Source organism: Oncorhynchus keta, chromosome 7, assembly GCF_023373465.1.
Source record: "Oncorhynchus keta strain PuntledgeMale-10-30-2019 chromosome 7, Oket_V2, whole genome shotgun sequence".
Taxonomy (NCBI): Eukaryota; Metazoa; Chordata; class Actinopteri; order Salmoniformes; family Salmonidae; genus Oncorhynchus; species Oncorhynchus keta.
In genome coordinates, this window is record NC_068427.1 from 26,634,881 (window position 1) to 26,654,230 (window position 19,350).

At 46.7% G+C, this 19,350-nt stretch overlaps 1 protein-coding gene across 1 annotated transcript in view; it reads left to right on the forward strand.

The window, feature by feature from the left end:
* The window catches only part of parp4 (poly (ADP-ribose) polymerase family, member 4), a 43,629-nt gene that overhangs the window by 11,267 nt on the left and 13,012 nt on the right, over nt 1–19,350 (forward strand). Inside the window, exons 5-18 of the mRNA XM_052521791.1 lie at nt 3,261–3,368; nt 3,508–3,666; nt 3,876–4,013; nt 4,125–4,310; nt 4,504–4,652; nt 6,196–6,327; nt 6,406–6,504; nt 6,665–6,848; nt 6,959–7,109; nt 7,497–7,642; nt 7,762–7,893; nt 7,981–8,067; nt 8,307–8,471; nt 8,560–8,603. Coding sequence (XP_052377751.1) covers nt 3,261–3,368; nt 3,508–3,666; nt 3,876–4,013; nt 4,125–4,310; nt 4,504–4,652; nt 6,196–6,327; nt 6,406–6,504; nt 6,665–6,848; nt 6,959–7,109; nt 7,497–7,642; nt 7,762–7,893; nt 7,981–8,067; nt 8,307–8,471; nt 8,560–8,603 — 1,880 coding nt within the window. The remainder of the gene's footprint in view (nt 1–3,260; nt 3,369–3,507; nt 3,667–3,875; nt 4,014–4,124; nt 4,311–4,503; nt 4,653–6,195; nt 6,328–6,405; nt 6,505–6,664; nt 6,849–6,958; nt 7,110–7,496; nt 7,643–7,761; nt 7,894–7,980; nt 8,068–8,306; nt 8,472–8,559; nt 8,604–19,350) is intronic.

Consider the following 19,350-nt stretch of genomic DNA (forward strand, 5'->3'; position numbering starts at 1 on the left):
CGGAACTGAAATCAAATGTATCAACCCATGGAGGTCTGGATTTGGAGTGACACTCAAAATTAAAGTGGAAAACCACACTACAGGCTGATCCAACTTAAATATATATATATATATATGCCATTTAGCAGACGCTTTTATCCAAAGCGACTTACAGTCATGTGTGCATACATTCTACGTATGGGTGGTCCCGGGGATCGAACCCACTACCCTGGCGTTACAAGCGCCATGCTCTACCAACTGAGCTACAGAAGGACCAGAACTTTGATGTAATGTCCTTAAAACAAGTCAAAATGAGGCTCAGTAGTGTGTGTGGCCTCTACGTGCCTGTATGACCTCCCTACAACGCCTGGGCATGCTTCTGATGAGGTGGCGGATGGTCTCCTGAGGGATCTCCTCCCAGACCTGGACTAAAGCATCCGCCAACTCCTGGACAGTCTGTGGTGCAACAGACTGTTGGTGGATGGAGCGAGACATGATGTCCCAGATGTGCTCAATTGGATTCAGGTCTGGGGAATGGGCGGGCCAGTCCATAGCATCAATGCCTTCCTCTTGCAGGAACTGCTGACACACTCCAGCCACATGAGGTCTAGTATTGTCTTGCATTAGGAGGAACCCAGGGCCAACCGCACCAGCATATGGTCTCACAAGGGGTCTGAGGATCTCATCTCGGTACCTAATGGCAGTCAGGCTACCTCTGGCAAGCACATGGAGGGCTGTGCGGCCCCCCAAAGAAATGCCACCCCACACAATGACTGACCCACCGCCAAACCGGTCATGCTGGAGGATGTTGCAGGCAGCAGAACGTCCTCCACGTCGTCTCCAGACTCTGTCACGCCTGTCACGTGCTCAGTGTGAACCTGCACAGGGCGCCAGTTGCGAATTTGCCAACCTTGGTGTTCTCTGGCAAATGCCAAACGTCCTGCAGGGTGTTTGGCTGTAAGCACAACCCCCACCTGTGGACATCGGGCCCTCATACCACCCTCATGGTGTCTGTTTCTGACCGTTTGAGCAGACACATGCCCATTTGTGGCCTGCTGGAGGTCATTTTGCAGGGCTCTGGAAGTGCTCCTCCTGCTCCTCCTTGCACAAAGGCAGAGGTAGCGGTCCTGCTGCTGGGTTGTTGCCCTCCTACGGCCTCCTCCACGTCTCCTAATGTACTGCCTGTATCCTGGTAGCGCCTCCATGCTCTGGACACTACGCTGACAGACACAGCAACCCTTCTTGCCACAGCTCGCATTGATGTGCCATCCTGGATGAGCTGCACTACCTGAGCCACTTGTGTGGGTTGTAGACTCATGCTACCACTAGAGTGAAAGCACCGCCAGCATTAAAAAGTGACCAAAACATCAGCCAGGAAGCATAGGAACTGAGAAGTGGTCTGTGGTTGCCACCTGCAGAACCACTCCTTTATTGGGGTTGTCTTGCTAATTGCCTATAATTTCCACCTGTTGTCTATTCCATTTGCACAACAGCATGTGGAATTTATTGTCAATCAGTGTTGCTTCCTAAGTGGACAGTTTGATTTCACAGAACTGTGATTGACTTGGCGTTACATTGTGTTGTTTACGTGTTCCCTTTATTTTTTCGAGCAGTGTATATATAATATACAGTTGAAGTCGGAAGTTTACATACACTTAGGTTGAAGTCATTAAAACCCGTTTTTCAACCACAAATTTCTTGTTAACAAACTATAGTTTTGGCAAGTCGGTTAGGACATCTACTTTGTGCATGACACAAGTCATTTTTCCAACAATTGTTTACAGACAGAATTGTGACACTTACTGTGTCACAATTCCAGTGGGTCAGAAGTTTACATACACTAAGTTGACTGCCTTTAAACAGCTTGTAAAATTCCAGAAAATGATGTCATGGCTTTAGAATCTTCTGATAGGCTAAGTGACATCATTTGAGTCAATTGGAGGTGTACCTGTGGATGTATTTCAAGGCCTACCTTCAAACTCAGTGCCTCTTTGCTTGGCATCATGGGAAAATCAAAAGAAATCAGCCAAGACCTCAGAAAAAGAATTGTATACCTCCACAAGTCTGGTTCATCCTTGGGAGCAATTTCCAAATGCATGAAGGTACCACGTTCATCTGTTCAAACAATAGTATGCAAGTATAAACACCATGGGACCACTCATCCGTCATACTGCTCAGGAAGGAGATGTGTTCTGTCTCCTAGAGATGAACGTACTTTGGTGCGAAAAGTGCAAATCAATCCCAGAACAACATCTTGTGAAGATGTTGGAGGAAACCGGTACAAACGTATATATATCCACAGTAAAACGAGTCCTATATGGACTTAACCTGAAAGGCCGCCATAAAAAAGCCAGACTACGGTTTGCAATTGCACATGGGGACAAAGATTGTACCTTTTGGAGAAATGTCCTCTGGTCTAATGAAACAAAAATAGAACTGTTTGGCCATAATGATCATTGTTATGTTTGGAGGGAAAAGGGGGAGGATTGCAAGCCGAAGAACACCATCCCAAACGTGAAGCACGGGGGTGGCAGCATCATGTTGTAGGGGTGCTTTGCTGCAGGAGGGACTGGGGCACTTCACAAAATAGATGGCATCATGAGAACGGAAAATTATGTGGACATATTGAAGCAAAATCTCAAGACATCCGTCAGGAAGTTAAAGGTTGGACGCAAATGGGTCTTCCAAATGGACAATGACCCCAAGCATACTTCCAAAGTTGTGGCAAAAAGGACAACAAAGTCTAGGTATTGGAGTGGCCATTACAAAGCCCTGACCTCAATCCTATAGGCAATTTGTGGGCAGAACTGAAAAAGTGTGTGCGAGCAAGGAGGCCTACAAACCTGACTCAGTTACACCAGCTCTGTCAGGAGGAATGGGCCAAAATTCACCCAACTTATTGTGGGAAGCTTGTGGAAGGCTACCAGAAACATTTGACCCAAGTTAAACAATTTAATGGCAATGCTACCAAATACTAATTGAGTGTATGTAAACTTCTGACCCACTGGAAATGTGATGAAAGAAATCAAAGCTGAAAGAAATCATTCTCTCTACAATTATTCTGACATTTCATATTCTTAAAATAAAGTGGTGATCCTAACTGACCTAAGACGGGGAATTTTTACTTTGATTAAATGTCAGGAATTGTGAAACTGAGTTGAAATGTAATTGGCTTAGGTGTATGTAAACTTCTGACTTCAACTGTATATACACATATACATATACATACACATATATATGTGTATCATACTATGCAGTGTGTGTACCTATGTGTTTTCCAGGCTAACAGCAGCACATGGTCGGTGTTGGAGCTGCAGAGTGGCAGCGCAGAGGGGGGACAGCAGCAGTACCGTGTGGTGAGGTACTGGAGAGAGGACCATGGTGCTAAGGTGAGCTCATGTCTTTAGTCACTGATTCACAGGATCCATGGATTCTTGGCTAGTTATTATGTCGTTAGGATGAACCCTACTATCCCTATTTGGGTGGACTATCCCTACTCCCTGTTTGGTCTGCTGCCTTGTCTGTCAGTCAGCAGCTGTGCAGGACAAGCAGGTGTTCCTTTCCATGTCAGAGGAGGCTGTGGAGGTCTACCAGACTCTCAGGAAGGAGCTGCAGGTCAGAGGACTCACACTGAGGACCACCCTCCCTCCAGAGGCTCCGGATCTGGGCTCTGCCAGCCTGCAGCAGGTCAGACACATAGTTTCTTAAAAATACAGATGGACACACCATATTATATCAGATTTGCCCCTTTTTACCCATCACCTGAGAAATATTCCAATATATGTTGGCACTCCACTGTAAGATTTGGATTCTATGTGATTCTGTACAGCAATACAGTAATCAATGCTGTGGGTGCCAGTCAGGGGTTGATTGACATGTAATTGTATGATTGACAGCTGCTGTTGGAGGAGAAGCTGAGTTGCAGCAGCCTATCACAGGAAGTGGGCGTGTTCGTGGAGCTGCTCTGGACAGAGGCCCTTGGTTGTCTGGACAACGTCCTCAAGGTTCCAATCACCAGCCTCAGTCTCAACGACGTAAGTGAGCTGTGGTTGGCTCGCAGTGTTCATGATGCATACTGTATTAGTCTGTCTGTCTGTTGGTCTCTGAGTACTTGTGCTCATTAAAGCTGTATCATTGTTGTGTAGGTGAGCAGGGCTGAGGGGCTGCTGCTACAGGTCCAGAGGAAGCTGAGGGCGAGACAGGGGGAGGGGCCAGACACTGAGGTGGCTTCTCTAATGGAGGAGGTCTACACCCTCCTGCCACACAAAATTGATCTGTCCCATCTCCCTCTCCACACTAAACTCATCTCATCGCAACTGGACCTCTGCCAGGTAACACACAACACTGTTATTTTTTATCAGAATGAACACAGTTTAAATGACCTGGGACCCAGTCCCACCCCAACCACTTATTGACTTTCTCCCCTCTACATATATATAGTCCTAGCCCATATCGTGTGTGTGTCTATATATATATATATATCTCACACAATTAAATGAACACTAACATGGATCTTTGTTGTAGTTGATCAGAGACGTGCTGAATGTGAGCGAGGCAACACTGAGAAGCCCCATCCCTTCTTGTCTGGGGAAGTACCGCGCCCTGAGGTGTAGCATTGAAAGAGTTCCCCCTGGTCCTGAATTTCTGTATGTCACCGAACTTCTACAGGACAGGTACTGACCCACTCAAACAGGGCCTAAAATGTACTTTTTGGTCCACCAGCCACTGTGGCAGGTAAATTAACAAATCTTTCAGTCACATCCATAATTACATTTTTTAAAAACATCAAAAACAGATTGTGGGGGTTTGTTTCCTTGTCGCTCATTATGACAATATCTTTAATTAAATCATTAAAAATCCTTTATAAATGCAATTGCAGACAGAATTTGACAACAGGAACATAACGCATGTTTCCGAGTAAGTTCTGCATCAAAGAAAAGGTTTTTATTTTATTAAACCCGAAGTCCAGCCCTAGTGATGAGACCACAAAAACTCTTGTTTATATAGCTATCTAAAAGCTTAGCTGTAAATGTCCAAGTTGATTTATTTTTATTTTAATTTTTTACCTTTATTTAACCAGGCAAGTCAGTTAAGAACATATTATTTTCAATGACGGCCTGTGGGTTAACTGCCTGTTCAGGGGCAGAACGACAGATGTACCTTGTCAGCTCCGGGGGTTTGAACTCACAACCTTCCGGTTACTAGTCCAACGCTCTAACCACTAGGCTACGCTGCCGCCCTATGACATAAGCGTTATCAATTATTATAATACATCAAACATTTGGTACAGCCCCTATCATGTCCCCTAGGTGAACCTCTTTCAAGATGACCATGCTTTGTAATGTTTCTATAGCAATAAATGTATTGGAGATTGTATTGTATGTGGTATATTGCTCAATTTCATTACATTTTTTTGTGACCTGAGTCAAAATTTTCAGCTGCCCTTTTAAGAGAGGGAGGTTACTGTGGTAATGGGGCCACTCGAGTCATGACGTGTGTGTGTGTGTGTGTGTGTGTGTGTGTGTGTGTGTGTGTGTGTGTGTGTGTGTGTGTGTGTGTGTGTGTGTGTGTGTGTGTGTGTGTGTGTGTGTGTGTGTGTGTGTGTGTGTGTGTGTGTGTGTGTGTGTGTGTGTGTGTGTGTGGATCTGACTAGGGCATCTCTTCGCTATCAGTTGAAGCAGCAGAGTCAAACTAACATTGAAAAACAACCCAGCTTGTGAACAAAACAATGTAAATAGCCAAGAAACATGAGGACAAAGTCTAACTTTGTAAACTTTTGAGTAAATTAGACCAACTTTTATGCGTGTGCGCAGCGCCTCCAACAATGTATCTATCAGCACTTCACTCAGTGCGCACAGCTCCCCTGCCAGGCAGTTTTGCTGCGTGAGGTAGAATATAGGATTCCTATTTCTGCAATTAGCATTTAGCAGTTATGAAACCAATCTGCAGAAATACTTTGAAAAAAGCTACTGAAGCATTTTTCTAACCCAAATCGCGCATGTGCTCATACTTGACTTTTTACTTTCTATTTGCGGATGTAATGCTCGGATTGTAGAGCCCTGCAAATTGACCACCCGCCAACATGGCTGGTGAAATTGACATTCTTACACACCAGTACCTAAATCTATCCATGGGTGGCAGGTGTTCATTTTATGCCCTACACTCCAGTGTGTGTGTACGTGCTTGTGTGTTTAACTCTCCATCTCTCTCCTACAGACAGGTGCAGATCTTGCAGGTGCTGAGAGTAAACAGAGGGGTAGAGCTGCAGATGTTTAGGGAGGAGCTGGGGAACGTTAAGCCCCTCCTCCACTCCTCCAGCCCCAGCAGCTTTGTGGGGATCCTGTCTCGGTGAGCACACACACGCACACCAATAATTGACATATTGTACATGACTGATGTGATATGTTGCCAATTCTCTGTCTATAGGGGTCTGTTGCTGCCCAGAGTTGGAGTGGAGCATCATGGGATTGAGAGAACAGACATTGGGAACTTGGGCTGTGGCATCTACTTCAGTGATGCAATCAGGTCAGTCGACAACATTATATGCCAAATAAATGATATTGAAACAATGCAAATATATTCTGTTTGTATATGAACAGCACTAGTTTGAAATAATGTAATATAATCTCTGTTTATCAGCAGCAGTATGAAATATTGTCAATATACTCTCTTTGTGTATCCTCAGTACCAGTTTGAAGTACTCTAAGCCCAGTGTGACGGACGGCAGTCGGCTGCTGCTGGTGTGTGACGTGGCGTTGGGGCGCTGTACTGACCTCCAGAAGAGGGACAGCAGCCTGACTCACTCCCCTGAGGGATACCACAGTGTACACGGGGTTCGCCACACCCCCAAGAAACCCTCAGAGTTTGACGTAACCCTTTAAAAAAAATGCTTCAGTGCTAATGCTGACATTGTAATGTTCAGATTGTGTGCATGCGGTTCCCTACGTGTTTGTGTTTCTGATATGTGTGTGTATTCCAGGATGATGAGTATGTGGTGTACAGCCCGGAGCAGGTGAGGCTGCAATATGTGGTACAGTTCAGACTGGAGGAGGACCAGCTGAAGAACTTCCAGCCCACCATAGATACTTCTTCTACCGAGCTTCCGCTTCCTGTCTCTCCGTCTGACCTCTGTAAGAACTCAGTTCAATTAAATACATCTTTATTGTAAACTTACAACCAAACTCTATAATATACTCTATACGTAAAGCTGACCCAATAGAAACAGTAACAGAGCATTCTCTCCAACCCTGTTTTGGTAAAAAGCTGATGGATGGGGCTGGATAAATGTAACCCTCTCAAATGCATAAACAGAGCTATGCATTCAAGGACTGGCCAGCCATGATATCAAAAATATAGATTTAACCATGTTTTGAGGTTATACATATAATTAATTTATATGTCCAAAAATGGATGTAACAACTGCTGATGGCCCCTTTTTTTAAATGCAAAAAAATAGACAAGACTTAAAATAAGTACATTTGCTTGCTCTGAGGCTGTTATTGATGACCTGTGTGTAGTGTCCTGTGGTGAGGCTGAGGAGGATGTTGGGAGCTGTAAGAACCCTCTAGAGGAGGTGACTGCAGGCCTGTTGGACTGCTCTGGACAACCACTCCCCCTACAGGCCGTTCATGTCAGGGCCAGGCTGATGGATCTGCTCTCCCAGGTACGACTGGACAAGATTAGTCAATTTCAGTCCAGTCTAAACTCGACTATACTGGACTGTGCCATACTTGACTGGACATCAGTCCTTAAGTAACAGGTCTCTCTCCTATTGGCTACCAGGTCATCATCTTCCAGACATACACCAATCAGAGCACCGCCCCCATCGAAGCCAAGTACGTCTTCCCATTGGATGATTCTGCTGCTGTGTGTGGTTTTGAGGCCTTCATCAATGGGAAACATGTAATGGGACAGGTAATTCACCCTCACCCTCTCAGCAGCACATGGTGTTCAGTTATGCATGTGTAGTATTGTGTTGTGAGCTGTTGTGTTGTTTCCCAGGTGAAGGAGAAGCAGCAGGCGCGTAAAGAGTATAAACAGGCCATAGAGAGAGGCCATGGAGCTTACCTAATGGACCAGGATGCACCTGTAAGTCTCCATACCTCCTTACCTCTCTGCAGACACACTTTGTCACTTTACATTGAACAGGAAATAGAATGTGTCAAACGTGAACATGCTATCTTTAGTACAGACAGTGTGTCATATGTTGAACTCTCAGATTATTATTTTAAATCAGATAATGATGATCCTATGGTTGAAATAATCTGTGGTTTCAGTCTTATCATGTCTTGCGTCATGACGGTGATGTCATCTTTGCGTTCCCTCAGGATGTTTTCACCATCAGCGTTGGGAACCTGCCTGCCGGTGCCATCGTCCTTATCAAAGTTACCTTTGTCACCGAGCTGGTCGTCATGGAGGGCTTGATCAACTTCTCATTGCCCGGTAGTGTAGCGCCATGGCAACAGAGCTCAGCGCTCAACCAGAGGACTCAGGTAGGAGGGACTAGATTGATTGATTTTATATGTTATTAATGATGCGTTTAGGTTTGCGTCATGTGTGGGCCATTGTGTGTGTCTGTAGGTGACTTTGGAAAAGGTGTGTGTGACCAACCTGGATTCCCAAGGGTGAGTGTTCCTCTTAACCAGCTCTGTAGATGGATGGGTACACCATTCCTGTAATCCTTATCATTAGTTCTGATATTCCCTAATAATCCCTTGTCCTCATATTGACCTGTCGTGTCTGTCTCTCCTCATACTGTCCTGTAGTGTCTCTCTCTCCTCATACTGTCCTGTAGTGTCTCTCTCTCCTCATACTGTCCTGTAGTGTGTGTCTGTCTCTCTCCTCATACTGACCTGTAGTGTGTGTCTGTCTCTCTCCTCATACTGACCTGTAGTGTGTGTCTGTGTCTCTCCTCATACTGACCTGTAGTGTGTGTCTGTCTCTCTCTCCTCATACTGACCTGTAGTGTGTGTCTGTCTCTCTCCTCATACTGACCTGTAGTGTCTCTCTCTCCTCATACTGACCTGTAGTGTGTGTCTGTCTCTCTCCTCATACTGACCTGTAGTGTCTGTCTCTCTCTCCACATACTGACCTGTAGTGTCTGTCTCTCTCTCCTCATACTGACCTGTAGTGTGTGTCTCTCTCCTCATACTGACCTGTAGTGTGTGTCTGTCTCTCTCTCTCTCCTCATACTGACCTGTAGTGTGTGTCTGTCTCTCTCCTCATACTGACCTGTAGTGTGTGTCTGTCTCTCTCTCCTCATACTGACTGACCTGTAGTGTGTGTCTGTCTCTCTCCTCATACTGATCTGTAGTGTGTGTCTGTCTCTCTCTCCTCATACTGACCTGTAGTGTGTGTCTGTCTCTCTTCTCATACTGACCTGTAGTGTGTGTCTGTGTCTCTCTCCTCATACTGTCCTGTAGTGTGTGTCTGTCTCTCTCCTCATACTGACCTGTAGTGTGTGTCTCTCTCCTCATACTGTCCTGTAGTGTGTGTCTGTCTCTCTCCTCATACTGACCTGTAGTGTGTGTCTGTCTCTCTCCTCATACTGACCTGTAGTGTGTGTCTGTCTCTCTCCTCATACTGACCTGTAGTGTGTGTCTCTCTCCTCATACTGACCTGTAGTGTATGTCTGTCTCTCTCCTCATACTGTCCTGTAGTGTGTGTCTCTCTCCTCATACTGACCTGTAGTGTCTGTCTCTCTCTCTTCATACTGACCTGTAGTGTGTGTCTCTCTCCTCATACTGACCTGTAGTGTGTGTCTCTCTCCTCATACTGACCTGTAGTGTGTGTCTCTCTCCTCATGCTGACCTGTAGTGTGTGTCTCTCTCCTCATACTGTCCTGTAGTGTGTGTCTGTCTCTCTCTCTTCATACTGACCTGTAGTGTGTGTCTCTCTCCTCATACTGACCTGTAGTGTGTGTCTCTCTCCTCATACTGACCTGTAGTGTGTGTCTCTCTCCTCATACTGTCCTGTAGTGTGTGTCTGTCTCTCTCCTCATACTGACCTGTAGTGTGTGTCTGTCTCTCTCCTCATACTGACCTGTAGTGTGTGTCTGTCTCTCTCCTCATATTGTCCTGTAGTGTGTGTCTGTCTCTCTCCTCATACTGACCTGTAGTGTCTCTCTCTCCTCATACTGACCTGTAGTGTGTGTCTGTCTCTCTCCTCATACTGACCTGTAGTGTGTGTCTGTCTCTCTCCTCATACTGACCTGTAGTGTCTGTCTCTCTCTCCTCATACTGACCTGTAGTAGTGTGTCTCTCTCCCTCATACTGACCTGTAGTGTGTGTCTGTCTCTCTCTCCTCATACTGACCTGTAGTGTGTGTCTGTCTCTCTCCTCATACTGACCTGTAGTGTGTGTGTCTCTCTCCTCATACTGACCTGTAGTGTGTGTCTCTCTCCTCATGCTGACCTGTAGTGTGTGTCTCTCTCCTCATACTGACTGACCTGTAGTGTGTGTCTGTCTCTCTCCTCATACTGATCTGTAGTGTGTGTGTCTGTCTCTCTCTCCTCATACTGACCTGTAGTGTGTGTCTGTGTCTCTCTCCTCATACTGTCCTGTAGTGTGTGTCTGTCTCTCTCCTCATACTGTCCTGTAGTGTGTGTCTGTCTCTCTCCTCATACTGTCCTGTAGTGTGTGTCTGTCTCTCTCCTCATACTGACCTGTAGTGTGTGTCTGTCTCTCTCTCCTCATACTGACCTGTAGTGTGTGTCTGTCTCTCTCTCCTCATACTGACCTGTAGTGTATGTCTGTCTCTCTCCTCATACTGTCCTGTAGTGTGTGTCTCTCTCCTCATACTGACCTGTAGTGTGTGTCTGTCTCTCTCCTCATACTGACCTGTAGTGTGTGTCTGTCTCTCTTCTCATACTGACCTGTAGTGTGTGTCTGTCTCTCTCTCCTCATACTGACCTGTAGTGTGTGTCTGTCTCTCTCCTCATACTGACCTGTAGTGTGTGTCTGTCTCTCTCTCTTCATACTGACCTGTAGTGTGTGTCTGTCTCTCTCTCCTCATACTGACCTGTAGTGTGTGTCTGTCTCTCTCTCCTCATACTGTCCTGTAGTGTGTGTCTGTCTCTCTCTCCTCATACTGTCCTGTAGTGTGTGTCTGTCTCTCTCCTCATACTGACCTGTAGTGTGTGTGTGTCTCTCTCCTCATACTGACCTGTAGTGTGCGTCTGTCTCTCTTCTCATACTGACCTGTAGTGTGTGTCTGTCTCTCTCCTCATACTGACCTGTAGTGTGTGTGTGTCTCTCTCCTCATACTGACCTGTAGTGTGCGTCTGTCTCTCTTCTCATACTGACCTGTAGTGTGTGTCTGTCTCTCTCCTCATACTGACCTGTAGTGTGTGTCTGTCTCTCTCTCCTCATACTGACCTGTAGTGTGTGTCTGTCTCTCTCCTCATACTGACCTGTAGTGTGTGTCTGTCTCTCTCTCCTCATACTGTCCTGTAGTGTGTGTCTGTCTCTCTCCTCATACTGACCTGTAGTGTGTGTGTGTCTCTCTCCTCATACTGACCTGTAGTGTGCGTCTGTCTCTCTTCTCATACTGACCTGTAGTGTGTGTCTGTCTCTCTCCTCATACTGACCTGTAGTGTGTGTGTGTCTCTCTCCTCATACTGACCTGTAGTGTGCGTCTGTCTCTCTTCTCATACTGACCTGTAGTGTGTGTCTGTCTCTCTCCTCATACTGACCTGTAGTGTGTGTCTGTCTCTCTCTCCTCATACTGACCTGTAGTGTGTGTCTGTCTCTCTCCTCATACTGACCTGTAGTGTGTGTCTGTCTCTCTCTCTTCATACTGACCTGTAGTGTGTGTCTCTCTCCTCATACTGACCTGTAGTGTGTGTCTGTCTCTCTCTCTTCATACTGACCTGTAGTGTGTGTCTGTCTCTCTCTCTTCATACTGACCTGTAGTGTGTGTCTGTCTCTCTCCTCATACTGTCCTGTAGTCTGTCTCTCTCTCCTCATACTGTCCTGTAGTGTGTGTCTGTCTCTCTCCTCATACTGACCTGTAGTGTGTGTCTGTCTCTCTCTCCTCATACTGACCTGTAGTGTGTGTGTGTCTCTCTCCTCATACTGACCTGTAGTGTGTGTCTGTCTCTCTTCTCATACTGACCTGTAGTGTGTGTCTGTCTCTCTCCTCATACTGACCTGTAGTGTGTGTCTGTCTCTCTCTCCTCATACTGACCTGTAGTGTGTGTCTGTCTCTCTCCTCATACTGACCTGTAGTGTGTGTCTGTCTCTCTCTCTTCATACTGACCTGTAGTGTGTGTCTCTCTCCTCATACTGACCTGTAGTGTGTGTCTCTCTCCTCATACTGACCTGTAGTGTGTGTCTCTCTCCTCATACTGACCTGTAGTGTGTGTCTCTCTCCTCATACTGTCCTGTAGTGTGTGTCTGTCTCTCTCCTCATACTGACCTGTAGTGTGTGTCTGTCTCTCTCCTCATACTGACCTGTAGTGTGTGTCTGTCTCTCTCCTCATATTGTCCTGTAGTGTGTGTCTGTCTCTCTCCTCATACTGACCTGTAGTGTCTCTCTCTCCTCATACTGACCTGTAGTGTGTGTCTGTCTCTCTCCTCATACTGACCTGTAGTGTGTGTCTGTCTCTCTCCTCATACTGACCTGTAGTGTCTGTCTCTCTCTCCTCATACTGACCTGTAGTGTGTGTCTCTCTCCTCATACTGACCTGTAGTGTGTGTCTGTCTCTCTCTCCTCATACTGACCTGTAGTGTGTGTCTGTCTCTCTCCTCATACTGACCTGTAGTGGTGTGTCTCTCTCCTCATACTGACCTGTAGTGTGTGTCTCTCTCCTCATGCTGACCTGTAGTGTGTGTCTCTCTCCTCATACTGACTGACCTGTAGTGTGTGTCTGTCTCTCTCCTCATACTGATCTGTAGTGTGTGTCTGTCTCTCTCTCCTCATACTGACCTGTAGTGTGTGTCTGTGTCTCTCTCCTCATACTGTCCTGTAGTGTGTGTCTGTCTCTCTCCTCATACTGACCTGTAGTGTGTGTCTCTCTCCTCATACTGTCCTGTAGTGTGTGTCTGTCTCTCTCCTCATACTGACCTGTAGTGTGTGTCTGTCTCTCTCTCCTCATACTGACCTGTAGTGTGTGTCTGTCTCTCTCTCCTCATACTGACCTGTAGTGTATGTCTGTCTCTCTCCTCATACTGTCCTGTAGTGTGTCTCTCTCCTCATACTGACCTGTAGTGTGTGTCTGTCTCTCTTCTCATACTGACCTGTAGTGTGTGTCTGTCTCTCTCCTCATACTGACCTGTAGTGTGTGTCTGTCTCTCTCTCCTCATACTGACCTGTAGTGTGTGTCTGTCTCTCTCCTCATACTGACCTGTAGTGTGTGTCTGTCTCTCTCTCTTCATACTGACCTGTAGTGTGTGTCTGTCTCTCTCTCCTCATACTGACCTGTAGTGTGTGTCTGTCTCTCTCTCCTCATACTGTCCTGTAGTGTGTGTCTGTCTCTCTCTCCTCATACTGACCTGTAGTGTGTGTCTGTCTCTCTCTCTTCATACTGACCTGTAGTGTGTGTCTCTCTCCTCATACTGACCTGTAGTGTGTGTCTCTCTCCTCATACTGTCCTGTAGTGTGTGTCTGTCTCTCTCCTCATACTGACCTGTAGTGTGTGTCTGTCTCTCTCCTCATACTGACCTGTAGTGTGTGTCTGTCTCTCTCCTCATATTGTCCTGTAGTGTGTGTCTGTCTCTCTCCTCATACTGACCTGTAGTGTCTCTCTCTCCTCATACTGACCTGTAGTGTGTGTCTGTCTCTCTCCTCATACTGACCTGTAGTGTGTGTCTGTCTCTCTCCTCATACTGACCTGTAGTGTCTGTCTCTCTCTCCTCATACTGACCTGTAGTGTGTGTCTCTCTCCTCATACTGACCTGTAGTGTGTGTCTGTCTCTCTCTCCTCATACTGACCTGTAGTGTGTGTCTGTCTCTCTCCTCATACTGACCTGTAGTGTGTGTGTCTCTCTCCTCATACTGACCTGTAGTGTGTGTCTCTCTCCTCATGCTGACCTGTAGTGTGTGTCTCTCTCCTCATACTGACTGACCTGTAGTGTGTGTCTGTCTCTCTCCTCATACTGATCTGTAGTGTGTGTCTGTCTCTCTCTCCTCATACTGACCTGTAGTGTGTGTCTGTGTCTCTCTCCTCATACTGTCCTGTAGTGTGTGTCTGTCTCTCTCCTCATACTGACCTGTAGTGTGTGTCTCTCTCCTCATACTGTCCTGTAGTGTGTGTCTGTCTCTCTCCTCATACTGACCTGTAGTGTGTGTCTGTCTCTCTCTCCTCATACTGACCTGTAGTGTGTCTGTATCTCTCTCCTCATACTGACCTGTAGTGTATGTCTGTCTCTCTCCTCATACTGTCCTGTAGTGTGTGTCTCTCTCCTCATACTGACCTGTAGTGTGTGTCTGTCTCTCTTCTCATACTGACCTGTAGTGTGTGTCTGTCTCTCTCCTCATACTGACCTGTAGTGTGTGTCTGTCTCTCTCTCCTCATACTGACCTGTAGTGTGTGTCTGTCTCTCTCCTCATACTGACCTGTAGTGTGTGTCTGTCTCTCTCTCTTCATACTGACCTGTAGTGTGTGTCTGTCTCTCTCTCCTCATACTGACCTGTAGTGTGTGTCTGTCTCTCTCTCCTCATACTGTCCTGTAGTGTGTGTCTGTCTCTCTCTCCTCATACTGTCCTGTAGTGTGTGTCTGTCTCTCTCCTCATACTGACCTGTAGTGTGTGTCTGTCTCTCTCTCCTCATACTGACCTGTAGTGTGTGTGTGTCTCTCTCCTCATACTGACCTGTAGTGTGTGTCTGTCTCTCTTCTCATACTGACCTGTAGTGTGTGTCTGTCTCTCTCCTCATACTGACCTGTAGTGTGTGTCTGTCTCTCTCTCCTCATACTGACCTGTAGTGTGTGTCTGTCTCTCTCCTCATACTGACCTGTAGTGTGTGTCTGTCTCTCTCTCTTCATACTGACCTGTAGTGTGTGTCTCTCTCCTCATACTGACCTGTAGTGTGTGTCTGTCTCTCTCTCTTCATACTGACCTGTAGTGTGTGTCTGTCTCTCTCTCTTCATACTGACCTGTAGTGTGTGTCTGTCTCTCTCCTCATACTGTCCTGTAGTCTGTCTCTCTCTCCTCATACTGACCTGTAGTGTGTGTCTGTCTCTCTCCTCATACTGTCCTGTAGTGTGTGTCTCTCTCCTCATACTGACCTGTAGTGTGTGTCTGTCTCTCTTCTCATACTGACCTGTAGTGTGTGTCTGTCTCTCTCCTCATACTGACCTGTAGTGTGTGTCTGTCTCTCTCTCCTCATACTGACCTGTAGTGTGTGTCTCTCTCCTCATACTGACCTGTAGTGTGTGTCTGTCTCTCTCTCTTCATACTGACCTGTAGTGTGTGTCTGTCTCTCTCTCTTCATACTGACCTGTAGTGTGTGTCTGTCTCTCTCCTCATACTGTCCTGTAGTGTGTGTCTCTCTCCTCATACTGACCTGTAGTGTGTGTCTGTCTCTCTTCTCATACTGACCTGTAGTGTGTGTCTGTCTCTCTCTCTTCATACTGACCTGTAGTGTGTGTCTCTCTCCTCATACTGACCTGTAGTGTGTGTCTGTCTCTCTCCTCATACTGACCTGTAGTGTGTGTCTGTCTCTCTCTCTTCATACTGACCTGTAGTGTGTGTCTCTCTCCTCATACTGACCTGTAGTGTGTGTCTGTCTCTCTTCTCATACTGACCTGTAGTGTGTGTCTGTCTCTCTCTCTTCATACTGACCTGTAGTGTGTGTCTCTCTCCTCATACTGACCTGTAGTGTGTGTCTGTCTCTCTCCTCATACTGACCTGTAGTGTGTGTCTGTCTCTCTCCTCATACTGACCTGTAGTGTGTGTCTGTCTCTCTCCTCATACTGACCTGTAGTGTGTGTCTGTCTCTCTCTCTTCATACTGACCTGTAGTGTGTGTCTCTCTCCTCATACTGACCTGTAGTGTGTGTCTGTCTCTCTCCTCATACTGACCTGTAGTGTGTGTCTGTCTCTCTCCTCATACTGACCTGTAGTGTGTGTCTGTCTCTCTCCTCATACTGACCTGTAGTGTGTGTCTGTCTCTCTCTCCTCATACTGACCTGTAGTGTGTGTCTGTCTCTCTCCTCATACTGACCTGTAGTGTGTGTCTTTCTCTCTCTCCTCATACTGACCTGTAGTGTGTGTCTGTCTCTCTCTCCTCATACTGTCCTGTAGTGTGTGTCTGTCTCTCTCCTCATACTGACCTGTAGTGTGTGTCTCTCTCCTCATACTGTCCTGTAGTGTGTGTCTGTCTCTCTCCTCATACTGACCTGTAGTGTGTGTCTGTCTCTCTCCTCATACTGACCTGTAGTGTGTGTCTGTCTCTCTCTCCTCATACTGACCTGTAGTGTGTGTCTGTCTCTCTCTCTTCATACTGACCTGTAGTGTGTGTCTGTCTCTCTCCTCATACTGACCTGTAGTGTGTGTCTGTCTCTCTCTCTTCATACTGACCTGTAGTGTGTGTCTCTCTCCTCATACTGACCTGTAGTGTGTGTCTGTCTCTCTCCTCATACTGACCTGTAGTGTGTGTCTGTCTCTCTCTCTTCATACTGACCTGTAGTGTGTGTCTCTCTCCTCATACTGACCTGTAGTGTGTGTCTGTCTCTCTTCTCATACTGACCTGTAGTGTGTGTCTGTCTCTCTCTCTTCATACTGACCTGTAGTGTGTGTCTCTCTCCTCATACTGACCTGTAGTGTGTGTCTTTCTCTCTCCTCATACTGACCTGTAGTGTGTGTCTGTCTCTCTCCTCATACTGACCTGTAGTGTGTGTCTGTCTCTCTCTCTTCATACTGACCTGTAGTGTGTGTCTCTCTCCTCATACTGACCTGTAGTGTGTGTCTGTCTCTCTTCTCATACTGACCTGTAGTGTGTCTGTCTCTCTCTCTTCATACTGACCTGTAGTGTGTGTCTCTCTCCTCATACTGACCTGTAGTGTGTGTCTGTCTCTCTCCTCATACTGACCTGTAGTGTGTGTCTGTCTCTCTCCTCATACTGACCTGTAGTGTGTGTCTGTCTCTCTCCTCATACTGACCTGTAGTGTGTGTCTGTCTCTCTCTCTTCATACTGACCTGTAGTGTGTGTCTCTCTCCTCATACTGACCTGTAGTGTGTGTCTGTCTCTCTCCTCATACTGACCTGTAGTGTGTGTCTGTCTCTCTCTCCTCATACTGACCTGTAGTGTGTGTCTGTCTCTCTCCTCATACTGACCTGTAGTGTGTGTCTGTCTCTCTCTCTTCATACTGACCTGTAGTGTGTGTCTTTCTCTCTCTCCTCATACTGACCTGTAGTGTGTGTCTGTCTCTCTCTCCTCATACTGTCCTGTAGTGTGTGTCTGTCTCTCTCCTCATACTGACCTGTAGTGTGTGTCTCTCTCCTCATACTGTCCTGTAGTGTGTGTCTGTCTCTCTCCTCATACTGACCTGTAGTGTGTGTCTGTCTCTCTCCTCATACTGACCTGTAGTGTGTGTCTGTCTCTCTCCTCATACTGACCTGTAGTGTGTGTCTGTCTCTCTCTCCTCATACTGACCTGTAGTGTGTGTCTGTCTCTCTCTCTTCATACTGACCTGTAGTGTGTGTCTGTCTCTCTCCTCATACTGTCCTGTAGTGTGTGTCTCTCTCCTCATACTGACCTGTAGTGTGTGTCTGTCTCTCTTCTCATACTGACCTGTAGTGTGTGTCTGTCTCTCTCTCTTCATACTGACCTGTAGTGTGTGTCTCTCTCCTCATACTGACCTGTAGTGTGTGTCTGTCTCTCTCCTCATACTGACCTGTAGTTTGTGTCTGTCTCTCTCTCTTCATACTGACCTGTAGTGTGTGTCTGTCTCTCTCTCCTCATACTTACCTGTAGTGTGTGTCTGTCTCTCTCCTCATACTGACCTGTAGTGTGTGTCTGTCTCTCTCCTCATACTGATCTGTAGTGTGTGTCTGTCTCTCTCCTCATACTGACCTGTAGTGTGTGTCTGTCTCTCTCTCTTCATACTGACCTGTAGTGTGTGTCTGTCTCTCTGTCCTCATACTGACCTGTAGTGTGTGTCTGTCTCTCTCTCCTCATACTGACCTGTAGTGTGTGTCTGTCTCTCTCCTCATACTGACCTGTAGTGTGTGTCTCTCTCCTCATACTGTCCTGTAGTGTGTGTCTGTCTCTCTCTTCATACTGACCTGTAGTGTGTGTCTGTCTCTCTCCTCATACTGACCTGTAGTGTGTGTCTGTCTCTCTCCTCATACTGACCTGTAGTTTGTGTCTGTCTCTCTCTCTTCATACTGACCTGTAGTTTGTGTCTGTCTCTCTCTTCATACTGACCTGTAGTGTGTGTCTGTCTCTCTCCTCATACTGACCTGTAGTGTGTGTCTCTCTCCTCATACTGTCCTGTAGTGTGTGTCTGTCTCTCTCTCTTCATACTGACCTGTAGTGTGTGTCTGTCTCTCTCTCTTCATACTGACCTGTAGTGTGTGTCTGTCTCTCTCTTCATACTGACCTGTAGTGTGTGTCTGTCTCTCCTCATACTGACCTGTAGTGTGTGTCTGTCTCTCTCCTCATACTGACCTGTAGAGTGTGTCTGTCTCTCTCCTCATACTGTCCTGTAGTGTGTGTCTGTCTCTCTCTCCTCATACTGACCTGTAGTGTGTGTCTGTCTCTCTCCTCATACTGACCTGTAGTGTGTGTCTCTCTCCTCATACTGTCCTGTAGTGTGTGTGTGTCTCTCTCCTCATACTGTCCTGTAGTGTGTGTCTGTCTCTCTCTCTTCATACTGACCTGTAGTGTGTGTCTGTCTCTCTCTTCATACTGACCTGTAGTGTGTGTCTGTCTCTCCTCATACTGACCTGTAGTGTGTGTCTGTCTCTCTCCTCATACTGACCTGTAGTGTGTGTCTGTCTCTCTCCTCATACTGTCCTGTAGTGTGTGTCTGTCTCTCTCTCCTCATACTGACCTGTAGTGTGTGTCTGTCTCTCTCCTCATACTGAACTGTAGTGTGTGTCTCTCTCCTCATACTGTCCTGTAGTGTGTGTCTGTCTCTCTCCTCATACTGACCTGTAGTGTCTGTCTCTCTCTCCTCATACTGACCTGTAGTGTCTGTCTCTCTCCTCATACTGACCTGTAGTGTGTGTCTGTCTCTCTCCTCATACTTTCCTGTAGTGTGTGTCTGTCTCTCTCTCCTCATACTGACCTGTAGTGTGTGTCTGTCTCTCTCTCCTCATACTGACCTGTAGTGTCTGTCTCTCTCCTCATACTGACCTGTAATGTGTGTCTGTCTCTCTCCTCATACTGACCTGTAGTGTGTGTCTGTCTCTCTCTTCATACTGA